At 33.2% G+C, this 11,674-nt stretch overlaps 2 protein-coding genes across 3 annotated transcripts; one reads left to right on the top strand and one right to left on the bottom strand.

Moving 5' to 3' along the window:
- Positions 1-541: 541 nt before the first annotated feature.
- LOC106713272 (DNA polymerase epsilon subunit 2) lies at positions 542-2,291 on the bottom strand. The gene has a single exon (XM_014506035.2). It carries the CDS (start codon positions 2,142-2,144, stop codon positions 567-569), a length of 1,578 nt encoding a protein of 525 aa, XP_014361521.2. The 5' UTR covers positions 2,145-2,291; the 3' UTR covers positions 542-566.
- A 323-nt stretch (positions 2,292-2,614) lies between these two features.
- Positions 2,615-10,896, top strand: LOC106713270. Of its 2 annotated transcripts, none has more exons than XM_045684239.1 (12): positions 2,615-2,633; positions 2,817-2,866; positions 4,219-4,377; positions 4,589-4,708; positions 5,767-5,904; positions 6,302-6,498; positions 7,480-7,682; positions 8,406-8,631; positions 9,037-9,186; positions 9,667-9,744; positions 9,900-10,023; positions 10,628-10,896. In XM_045684239.1, exons 2-12 carry the CDS (start codon positions 2,832-2,834, stop codon positions 10,794-10,796), a joined length of 1,599 nt encoding a protein of 532 aa, XP_045540195.1. In that variant the 5' UTR covers positions 2,615-2,633; positions 2,817-2,831; the 3' UTR covers positions 10,797-10,896. The 2 variants fall into 2 exon arrangements, with proteins under 2 accessions (XP_045540195.1, XP_045540194.1); XM_045684238.1 differs by lacking the exon at positions 2,615-2,633 and adding an exon at positions 2,711-2,730.
- Positions 10,897-11,674: the final 778 nt, after the last annotated feature.

The following is an 11,674-nucleotide window of genomic DNA, read 5'->3' as shown; positions in this document are numbered from 1 at the left end:
ACTAGCAATTACAAAACGCACGCACCAAAGATGTGGTCATAAGTTTTTTATTTAAACGCTATTTAAAATATTTACAAAATTGATTCTCGTTATCAACTTACAATTAGAGCTTATTATTAACTCTAGTTACTTAAAACGCAACATTTTATATTTATTGATAAAATTAGACTTTTAAGAATACTGTGAAATTTATCATTATTTACTCAAAATAATTTTTAAGAGAAAAAAAAAACAGCCTATATACTAATTGCTGATATAATCTACATTATTTTTTCTGTATTTCTTAACACTTAATAAAAAAAAATATTTCAAATATTTTTGTGTTTGGTTTTGGCATCGTATGAAAAATCTGTTATTTACATAAAATTTTGTATTAGTATGTAAGTTGTTGAAACTCGATATTATGTACTTATAATTTATTATATACACTTTTATAGCCTGTAAGATTCACGTAACTGACTAAATCATGGTACTATCATTTCAATTTTTTTTTTTATTGATGTAAATATAGAATAAAGAAATAATTAAATATAGCAGTTTTATTTCATAAAAAGGTTATAACAGTTTTATATGTCTTCTTTAGGTATTTGAGAATCTTCAACAGTCTTCGTAAAAGGTACATACACTTTAAATGAATATTCAGTTCTCGGAAAAGATCCAGGATTTACCACCTGACAGTTTTGGTAAGATCTTGTATATGGTTGAAAATGATCTGCAACGACAACTAAATCTGGCATTGGATATAAACTTAATGCATCCGCATGCTTCCAATAAAGAGGTTGTATAGCCAATGACAAAGGTGATAATGTACACTGACTTAACAAAGTCTTTGTCAAGTGGTCCGGAATATCCCCAGTTTCCGGGAAGTGGATTGAATTTCTACACATTTTCGTAACCAAATCCTGTCTCAATATAACAATTTCTTGCGTACAGTACTGTATTCTACATGGGTTTGTCGTAAATATTACAGAATCACCTAGTTTTTGTCTGATTTCTTTCGTTATTGAACTGGGAATTGGTGGCCTTGGTAAAATATTAGCTGCAGCGGGATCACTTCTGCCAGGTACAAATATAAATTTACATGTCTCTCTTAGTTTATTAAATGGATATAGTACATCAGCTAGATTAGTTAAAGCGGCTCTAAGCTGTATACTATGTTCAAAACCATAAGGACAAGAAAGAAAATCACCCATAAACACAATAGCTATCGGAGGAAAGTCATTATATCCAGTAAATAAAGTTTTTAATTTCGATATAACTTTAAGATTATCAAACCAAACATCAGATAAAAAGACAAACATGCCATCTTCATTTTCCTGTTCCAATTTTAATAAGTTCTGTGAATTCTTTAATAACGTTTTTGATTTTCCACCAAATGTATTTAAACTTCCGAAATATGGCAATGAAGTTGTTCTACTTTCAGATGGAGGTAAAACAAGACCCATAACATGTAGAACTTTGTCATCGTAATAACCTTCCGCTAATACAAAACTGCTCTCTGTGAACAATCCGGAATGATATCTTGTTTGACTCATATCTAATAAAATACTGCCTGTAGGATCTTCTAAATAAAATTTCCCCTCAGTTAACTGCGTTAGAAAACCAAGTACAATAACATCATTGATTCTGCTCGATGAACTAAGTAATACTTCTATTTTACGTAATTGAAAACGATTCTCACTTTCCATAGAAGGTAATGTTTCTTTAGCAAATAACTTATTTCTTATAGTTCTTTGCCAAATAATTGTATATCTATCTATCAACATTTGCGCTTTCCATTTAGGTTCTGGGTATAAATTGTTTTTCGCACCAACATCCTTTAAAAACTTCTTTCTTTCATTATCGTAAGATAATTTTGGGATATTAAATGCATCAATAATGTTGAGAACAGTCTCACTTTCTTCTAAGCCTAAGGATAAACACTCTTTGTAAGCTACCTCTAAATGTTGTTTTTCTAAAACAGGTTGCGAAAGACATTGGTGTAAAAGATGCGCTGTAAGTTTATCGATCATTTTCTGTCGTTCCTGCGATGTTAAAGCAACAAGTTGTTCTGCAACAAAAGTACTTGCCTCTCTTCGAATTGTAAATCCACTAAGTTTAAATGCATTATTAACCTCCACACGCACTTGTTGTAAATCACCCATGATGAATTACTTGTTACATAAAAACGAAACACTCAAGCGTTATACAAATTACCAAAAAAAGTTATTATATTCATAAAACAGTTGATAGGTATTAATTATTTTATTTTTCCATTCGATCAAAATACGAAAACTAGAATTGGCCCGCCAAAAAATGACACTGACGTCTGAGTCGTCTGACCGCTGTTTTTTTTTTAGTTTTTGAACGGTTTCACAAAGTGTAATTACATAAATAATAATATAACATAGACCATGTTTTACAAAAAAAAGATGAAAACAAGCAAATAACATTTTTTTTAGGTCCCATATAGTCTTTGTGAAATTAAATAATAACAACCTTATTCAAAAACATCAAAGCGCTGTAAAATAACGCTTAATTCTGCTCCTTATCTTGGAATCCGTTTGTCATTGTTAAGTGTCAACCAACCATTTGTCATTCGCTTTTACGTCATTGAATTTACCGAGTTACCGAAAATTGTTTCTATATAAAAAGTTTGTAATTATTTTAAAATTTCACCGCGTTACATTTATGTTCTTATATAATAAATGCTTGTCGCTTAATCAAAATATACTTAAACGGCAAATATTTGTTAGTACATTTTGAAAAATAAAAAAAGACTAATAATATTTATTTTTAAATTAAAATAACTAATTCTTTAATATTTTATTTTAAAGAAACAATTAAAGAAGATGGATAGTTTACGACATTTTCAAACATTTGCGTGGTAAGCTTGTTTTTAATTTTATACAATTTTAACTTTCATTATATCATTATTTCAACATTGTACTTAAATATATAAAGCAGTTAACAGTAAACTTTTGGTAGAGGTCAATTTAAAGTTGCAATGTAGTGTAATAGGAAAACATATAAATCTTGCATTCAATATGCTCAACATTCTTATGATTATGAGCTTTGCCAAATTTTGTTGGTAATTAAATGTCTTAAGTAAATAGTTTATAACTTATATAGTAAATAGATTCAATATAAGTAGTATTTCTTTGTAATAAGATAACATTACACAAAGAATCTCTTGCAGTTAAGCCAAATATCATTGTTTTGTACCAATTACTCTTTTGGAGAGTTTGATAGCCTATTGTTTCAATATTTCAAAGTTTATAAGAGGGATGTCAGTATGTTTATGTTGAGTGGAGACTGATATTTGGGAAAATCATCAAATTGTATGCTGAGCCACTGAATTAACCTTCTTTTCACAAAAGTGGTTTCAAAGAATTAATCTAGCTTTCTACTAAGCTTTGTACTTTCAAGGAATTTAGCAGTATCCCATCTTAAAAACAACATTCTGAATGTTTCAAAAGTGTTGAGACAATGATGCAGAAACAATAACCAATAGGATGAAGCTTTCAAATGTGTTTGGTACGAAAAAAAAAGTCAATTGTACACAACTCATTGCTTTTTATTAATATGCTGTGGTTTGTGTAACTCATTACTATGTTTTTCGTTATTTCGTAAAAAAATATATTTAATTCAAATAATAAACAAGTATTTATTTTAATGGCAGGGCAAAAGATTGTATTTGTAATATTTATTTAATTTATAAAATGTTTGCATATTTAAAAACACAAACTAAGTGTGTTTATAGTGAAATAAGTATTGAAATCAAAAACAATGATAGAATATTGTAATAAAATACTTCACACACTTATGTGCAAGAGAAAGGTTAGAGAGAAACCTTTATGAGCGAGAAAAATATTGAGGTCCTTTGGACTCTCGCTTATAAAAATACAACTGTAACAGATTCAATCAATGGGTTTATATAATGTGTTTTATTTATAATCAATTATTATCAATCTATAGGGAAGTTATATAGTGTGATTACTAAATCTTACTAATATTATAAATGTGAATGTTTATATGGATGGATGGATAAACATTTGTTTGAAGGTATCTCGGGAAAGGCTCAACGGATATTGATGAAATTTAGCACAGATGTAGAACATAGTCTTGAAGAACACTTATTACGTTTTTTTTAATTCCGCGCGAACTGAGTCTCGGGCGACGGCTAGTTCTAAATAAATTTTAACTGAAATTATATTGACTTTATTAAACAATCCACAGGTGTAAACCGGATTGGTGCTACCCGAGTATGGGCAAACAGACAAATGAACTACTAAGGCAATGCACAGAACTGCCTGCAGTCAAACTATCAGATGATGTGGAGGAGATTATAAAGAAGAGCAAAGCATTTCCGATATCATTTCCTATTGAGACGGTCAGGTAATTTACTAACATTATTGTTTTAATAGACTAGTAGATCTTTATATCTACTTCACTCTTTTTTTCATAGGCATTATTTTGAAAAATTTATAAGAGATCAGAGTTTAATAACATAATCAATTTATAATTAAATAACACAAACCTAAAGTTTAATTTCTCCATGTATATTGTCTCAGAACCAATTTTATGTATTACGTTGTTTTTTACACAGATTAGAAAAATTACAAGTACGGAGGTCTATTGAAAAGTTGAAGAGAAATATAATCTCTACTTACCCTCTTATACATGAGAGGGTTCTTCTTCTTATGACACATTTTCTTATATATAAGAGGTAAGATAACATAACCTAGATAAGTTAGTCCAAGGGCTATATTTTTCTCGCTTCTAGAGGTTTCACTCTTACCCGTGTTTCTCGCTTATAGAGGTTTCACTCTTACCCGAGTTTCTCGCTTATAGAGGTTTCACTCTTATCCGAGTTTCTCGCTTCTAGAGGTTTCACTCTTACCCGTGTTTCTCGCTTATAGAGGTTTCACTCTTATCCGAGTTTCTCGCTTCTAGAGGTTTCACTCTTACCCGTGTTTCTCGCTTATGGAGGTTTCACTCTTACCCGTGTTTCTCGCTTATAGAGGTTTCACTCTTACCCGAGTTTCTCGCTTATAGAGGTTTCACTCTTACCCGAGTTTCTCGCTTATAGAGGTTTCACTCTTATCCGAGTTTCTCGCTTATAGAGGTTTCACTCTTACCCGAGTTTCTCGCTTATGGAGGTTTCACTCTTACCCGTGTTTCTCGCTTATAGAGGTTTCACTCTTACCCGAGTTTCTCGCTTATAGAGGTTTCACTCTTACCCGAGTTTCTCGCTTATAGAGGTTTCACTCTTATCCGAGTTTCTCGCTTATAGAGGTTTCACTCTTACCCGAGTTTCTCGCTTATAGAGGTTTCACTCTTATCCGAGTTTCTCGCTTATAGAGGTTTCACTCTTACCCGAGTTTCTCGCTTATGGAGGTTTCACTCTTACCCGTGTTTCTCGCTTCTAGAGGTTTCACTCTTACCCGAGTTTCTCGCTTATAGAGGTTTCACTCTTATCCGAGTTTCTCGCTTATAGAGGTTTCACTCTTATCCGAGTTTCTCGCTTATAGAGGTTTCACTCTTATCCGAGTTTCTCGCTTATAGAGGTTTCACTCTTACCCGAGTTTCTCGCTTATAGAGGTTTCACTCTTATCCGAGTTTCTCGCTTATGAAGTCTCCTTACTAGACTGGATAATGATTCTCGCTTATACCATCGCATATATGTACATATTTTATTTATATAATTATCATTGTTAATGAATAAATGTGTTTCTTATGAGAAAAATAAAGATCTTTAAACTTATATCTAATTTTAATTTTCAGAGAGTTTGGTACAAGTATTGAGAAATTGTTATACAAAGAGATGACAGTTCCCGAGCTCATTGATAGGATATTGAAGAAACGTGCAATCACGTTCATGGGAAGACATGATACGTACAAACTTATCACTGGAGAAGAAGGGTAAGATAATTCATAGACTTTTTTTTTAATTATCAGAGAAAAAAAAGTTTTCTGCTGTCGTTAATATGACCAATATTGAAGAAATAATTTTTTTTTCGTTTTTTATTAATAATGTGAATCTGTATCGGAAAGTTAATTAAAAATAGCCTAAATATTGATCAAGATAGACAAAGATAACTCTTGTAACAATTGTTTTCCGCACATTCTATTATACATAAAGACATTTATCTAAAACTAACTTCATCCCGCTACAGTCTAGACATTTTTCATTGGTTGAAATCTTAAAATGATTCATAATTTCTTTTTATAAAAAGTATAGTGTCCATATTTTATAGATTTTTTTTTAACTTTATCATTGTTGAATAAAAAAAAATCACGTTACACTTTTTATATCCAGTAATGGGGGTTGGGAAACGGTAGGTACATTACAACAGAAGCCACCATTAGTGTTAGAGAACTGTCTAAGTTATGACGAGATGAAACTTGCCTCTATGGTATATATCAGTGGATATACCGAATGTATAAATGATGGTGAAAGAACTAACTCCGGAGTTGTTAAAGAAGAAAATGCTGAAGAAGATGCTATTATTATAGGTAAGTATACTTTTTATTTAGTAATACTGCTCATGATAGTAATCTATATATCTATACTAGCTGTCGCCGCGACTCCGTCCGCGCGCATTTAAAAAAAAAATGAAAAATAGATGTTGTCCGATTCTCAGACCTACTGAATATGCTCACAAAATTTCATGAGAATCGGTCAAGCCTTTTCGGAGGAGTACGGGAACGAAAACTGTGACACGAGAATTTTATATATTAGATATCTATATATATAGTCAGAAAGTCGTGTTAGTTACACTATTTATAACTCAAGAACGGCTGAATCGATTTGACTGAAAATTGGTGGGCAGGTAGCTTAGAACCAGGAATAGGACATAGGACATAATATTTACCCCGTTTTCTATTATTATTTTTTTATTTCGCGCGGACGGAGTCGCGGGAAAAAGCTAGTAAGTACATATATATTAGGTAACCTTTTTAATTTTGTTAACCTTTTGACCGCTATTCTGATATGATATTTGAGGAAAAATCTCAAACTTGGTGTCTCTATGTAAAGTGAAATAATAATGTTGTCTTTAAATCTTACTAATATTATAAATGCGAAAGTTTAGATGGATAGATGTTTGAAGGTATCTCTAGAATGGCTTAACAGATATTGATGAAATTTAGCACAGATGTAGAACATAGTCTGGAAGAACACAGACTACTTATTAAGTTTTTTTTTAATACCGCGAGGACCGAGTCGCGAGCGACAGCTAGTTATTTTAATAAACAATGAGAAATTCTACCTTTATATAAAGATTATAAATCAGATTATAAATTCAGTAATCTTTATCGTTGATTAAAGTTCCAATGCATCTTCAATTACGGATGTCTAAGGGTAGCTATCGCTTCGGTATTTTGGCGTATTCAGTAGACCTTTTACTCGCTATCCACCCATAAATAAATAAAAAAACAATATTGACATAAGTAACCACAATGAAAGCTTTCAAAAATTTTGTGTCTTTGTATCAGGTCTCATAGGACCTCGTTTCCAACGTGCAAACCGCATGGAATACGAAGACATTATAATAACGGACCAACAGAATTCCCTTGAAAATGGTTACGGAGAAGAAGTAACTCCTACGACCTGTCTAAATGTATTGAAAACTACATACGTTAGGAATAACCAGTCAGCCAAACATATGTGGAGACAAATATGGTCTGAATTCTATCAAGTAAGTTATATGACTCATTCATGTGTTTCTTTTCAGCTCTTATTCTCTCCTAACTCTCTTTCGCTTTCTCTTCCACTTCTCTTTATCTCTTGATATCAAAAATACAATATTTTGTGCGCTTATTTCACCAATAAATTGTATTAAATTAGAAAAATCTTGCTTAAAATCATGTTTTGGTGGAAAATATCTTTAACAGTGATAGACGCTAGCAACAAGAACATCAGTTGCACGAATTGTCCTCGCTCAGTGAAATACCACGACCTCACAGAAGACAGGCATCAAGTGGAAGTAATTCCAAGTACAGTCTGATGAGTGTGGTGCCGGAGAACTAATTTTAGTCCTTTTTCCCTTCCCACCCCTTTTCTTATAAGGAAAGGATGGGAAGGGGAGGTGGATTTGATGGAGAAGATGCATAGGAGGTTAAATATTCTCTTTTGTGAGTCTCCTTGGTCGATTGAGGGTAGGCAACGCATCTGCAATTGCGAATGTCTATGGGCCGCGGTCGCTTCGCCATTTCGGCGAATTCATGTGACCGTTTGCCACCTTCAAGAATCGAGCGTATCACCATCTCAAAGGCCGGCAACGCATTTGCGATTCCTCTGGTATTGCAGATGTTCATGGGCGTCGATGAACACCTTGGTGTTCCCGCTGCTCGTTTGCCCCTTCTCTTATATAAAAAAAATATATATAAGGAGACGCAAAGAAATAGTGTTTCTTCTTTAGGTACACAGTTATACTTATGAAGAACTTACTTCGTATGTGAATATTCAAGATAAATCAGAAGAGAAGAGATATACAGATAGATATGTGAAGACAAATAATAATTTTATTTTTGATAATGAAGTGTATTACAAGAGGCTGTGCGTGTTGGCTGAAGTGGCTTTGTTAGAATCTGAACACAGAGCCAAGGAAGCGGGAACATTTGCCTTCCTTAATGTTATTGGATGTGGTAAGTTGTTTCCTTTCCACTGATTTTACTTGTATAAAAACATATTTTTGTTTCTGTTCTTTCTAATAGAGTGAGAGAAATAACTAATTGTTTTAAACAAGTATTTAATTTCCTAATATTTAATTTCATATTTCTATCTTATGTTAACGCATATTTCACATCTTCCCTCTCGCTCATGTAACGAAATGTGACAAACTTTTGATTTATAGTTTGATTATAAAAAGAAGTAATTAAAGTACTTTGATTTTTTTGTGTTTCCACAAAAAAGTAAATCCCGATTACTTAATTAATAATTTTAACACACTCACTGCTACTATTAACTTGCAAATCGCTGGCAGTGAATGTCAATTATTAAAATTGCCTTTTAAATTGTCTTTAATCATAAAATAATGTTGTATTTTGCAGGTTTAGGTGTATGGATGATATCAGGTCATCAAACGGACGTGTATATTCTGACATTTTTAGAAAGGATACGATCTTTTCTAAAGAAAGATATGCTGGACCATGTGTCAGATGTCAACTTTGCCTTCTTACATCCCAGTCAAGGTATATTAGGTAAGAAGTTAACTTTCGGTCCGTTGCTCCTTTGCCCCCTTCTCTTATAAAAAAAAAAAAAAGTATATAAATGCGAGAGTTTGAATGTGGTAGGAAAGATCAACTCTCCCCTCCCTAGATAATTAAATCATTAAAAGTAGAAAAAAAACTTTGGAATTAGACTATATCAAGGGTAGCTGCCTCCCTCCCTCTAGACCAATGTTTCTCAAAGTGGGCGATAACGCCCCCTTGGAGGCGTTTGAAACCTAGGCGGGGGCGATAAGGGGTCCAAAAAATGGGGGGCATTGAAATTAATTAAAGTAATGAAATTGTGGTTTTTAAGTTTTAGGGCTGAATAAAAATTAGGGGGCTCTGAAATATAATTGATTTCCAAAGGGGGCGGTGAAAGAAATATGTTTGACAATCACTGATCTAGACCTAGCCTAGATCATCAGTTTGCGATGTCCTTAAATGAAGTATGGATTTGAACTTTTTTTTTAGCTCTGTTCACAAATTCTTCTGACGTGGAAACATCTACTGAAAAGAGGATATTCTTTGAAAGTAAAAGACATCCAAAAGGTATGTACAATTTGTTTGAAATGATTTGTTTTTCGCAGGCGTGTGATTACATTTTGTTGTATGTATGTTTGTATGTAAATTTCATTGTAACGGACTAGAGCCGAAATGACTGAACGGATTTCGACGAGTGAGGTGGATTTTTATTTAATTTATAGGTGGTATTAACGTACAATTAGAAAACCGTCAGCCATCATCAAAGTTGTCAGGAGAACACGCGGGCAAATTACTAGTAATCACATACCCCTGGGACGGGAATGCACATCCAGGGAATGAATTCTGGTGAGAATACTAGATTAAACCGCCATTAGTTTTATTAACAACGTGATTTAGAAACGCATATAGCGTTGCCAGGCGTCCGGATAAAGCCGGATAGGTAGGCTTTTTGATTGCGTGTCCGGACAAAATAAACGGTTTTTGTTACACTTTTTAATTAATACTGAGACAAAAAAATAATATAGGGTGTCCGACCTTTCTACTCAAATGTCCGGCTAAATTAGCTGATCTATCCGGCTAGTAGGTTTGGCGACCTGGCAACCCTAAACGCATAGGGATACAGTCGCACCTGGATAAGCGAGAGTCCAAGAGATCGAGATGTTCTCGCTTATAAAGGTTTCTCGCGTGATTCGTGTTAAATTAAAATCCATTGAATCACAGTTCAGCTAATATTCAACCAATTTAACAGTTAAATCTTTAATGAAATCTCATAAGAGAAATACAATCGAATCCGGTCCGTTCTTGACGAATTACCTCCATAAGCGAGAAACTCGGGTAAGAAAAACCTTTATAGGCGAGAAAAATATGGCAGTTCCTTGAACTCTCGCTTATCAAGGTTCTCACTCAACGTTATATGAGTAGATATCTTAACACCATCTTCTAAAAATAGGCTAGGCAGTCTGAAAACATCAGGCGACCCAGCGGCAGCTTGTTCAACACAAGTATCAGAGTTACACAACGCACACATCAACCCCGCAGTCTGCGGACACAATACAAGAGTGACAGGTAGGTATGGATTGAAGACTTTGAAGGAATATGCCGCGGCTTTGACTACTTAAATGATGGTGAGTTAGAGTTTATAGTATTTATTATATGTTTTAAACTCGAATGTGCACAATAACTATGATTTTTTAGCCGACTTCAAATAGAAGGAGGTTCAATTCGACTTTTTTTTTTATGTGTGTTACCGCGAAGCTCCGCCCCTGGTGCTCCGATTTTGATAAAAAATATTTTAATTGAAAGGTATTGATTGTAGATGGTTCTCATTTTTTTTATTATTTTTTAAAATAACTAGAAAACTAGTAGATTTTGAGTTTAGCTTAATTTTTTGTAACAATGAATAAATTAGCTCTCAATCCTACTTGATTTTGAGCGGTGTGGTCGAAACATGGTATGCTGGTTTAATAAGTCCTTATTAAAACGATTGTCGTTCGGTGAAAATCCGGAGTAATACACATTTTTAAAAACCCCTACAAGCGAGATTCATTTTTTGGTCTCGACGGACAACCTCCATAAGCGAGAAATTCGGGTTAAAGAGAAACCTTTGTAAGCGAGAAAAATTTCGCCATCTTTTGCACTTCACAAATTGTACGAAGGCGAAAGTTCGTGCACATTCTTATTTGAAATTGTATTAAGTTATCTTTTGACGGTTCTGAAATATTTCGTAGTTTGTTTTGCATGGAAAAAACTTGTAATGTGCGACAGAGAGAGGCAACTCAATGTTACCAACTTAGGAAATATTTCAGAACTATCAGAGAACAAACTGTACTAATGCAATATGTGCAAGTGAGATAGATATATGTCTCGTAGACTGAAATAATCAGCGGTCAATTTTCTACGATTAATTTAGTATTATGGGAAATTTCATTCAAGCAATAATAAACTGTTTTGTGACAGTAATAAAAGTGGTATTCCTATGAATTGTATTATTTAAAAT

Source organism: Papilio machaon, chromosome 25 (genome assembly GCF_912999745.1).
Source record: "Papilio machaon chromosome 25, ilPapMach1.1, whole genome shotgun sequence".
Lineage (NCBI taxonomy): Eukaryota > Metazoa > Arthropoda > Insecta > Lepidoptera > Papilionidae > Papilio > Papilio machaon.
This window is presented reverse-complemented; position numbering and strand designations above follow the sequence as displayed.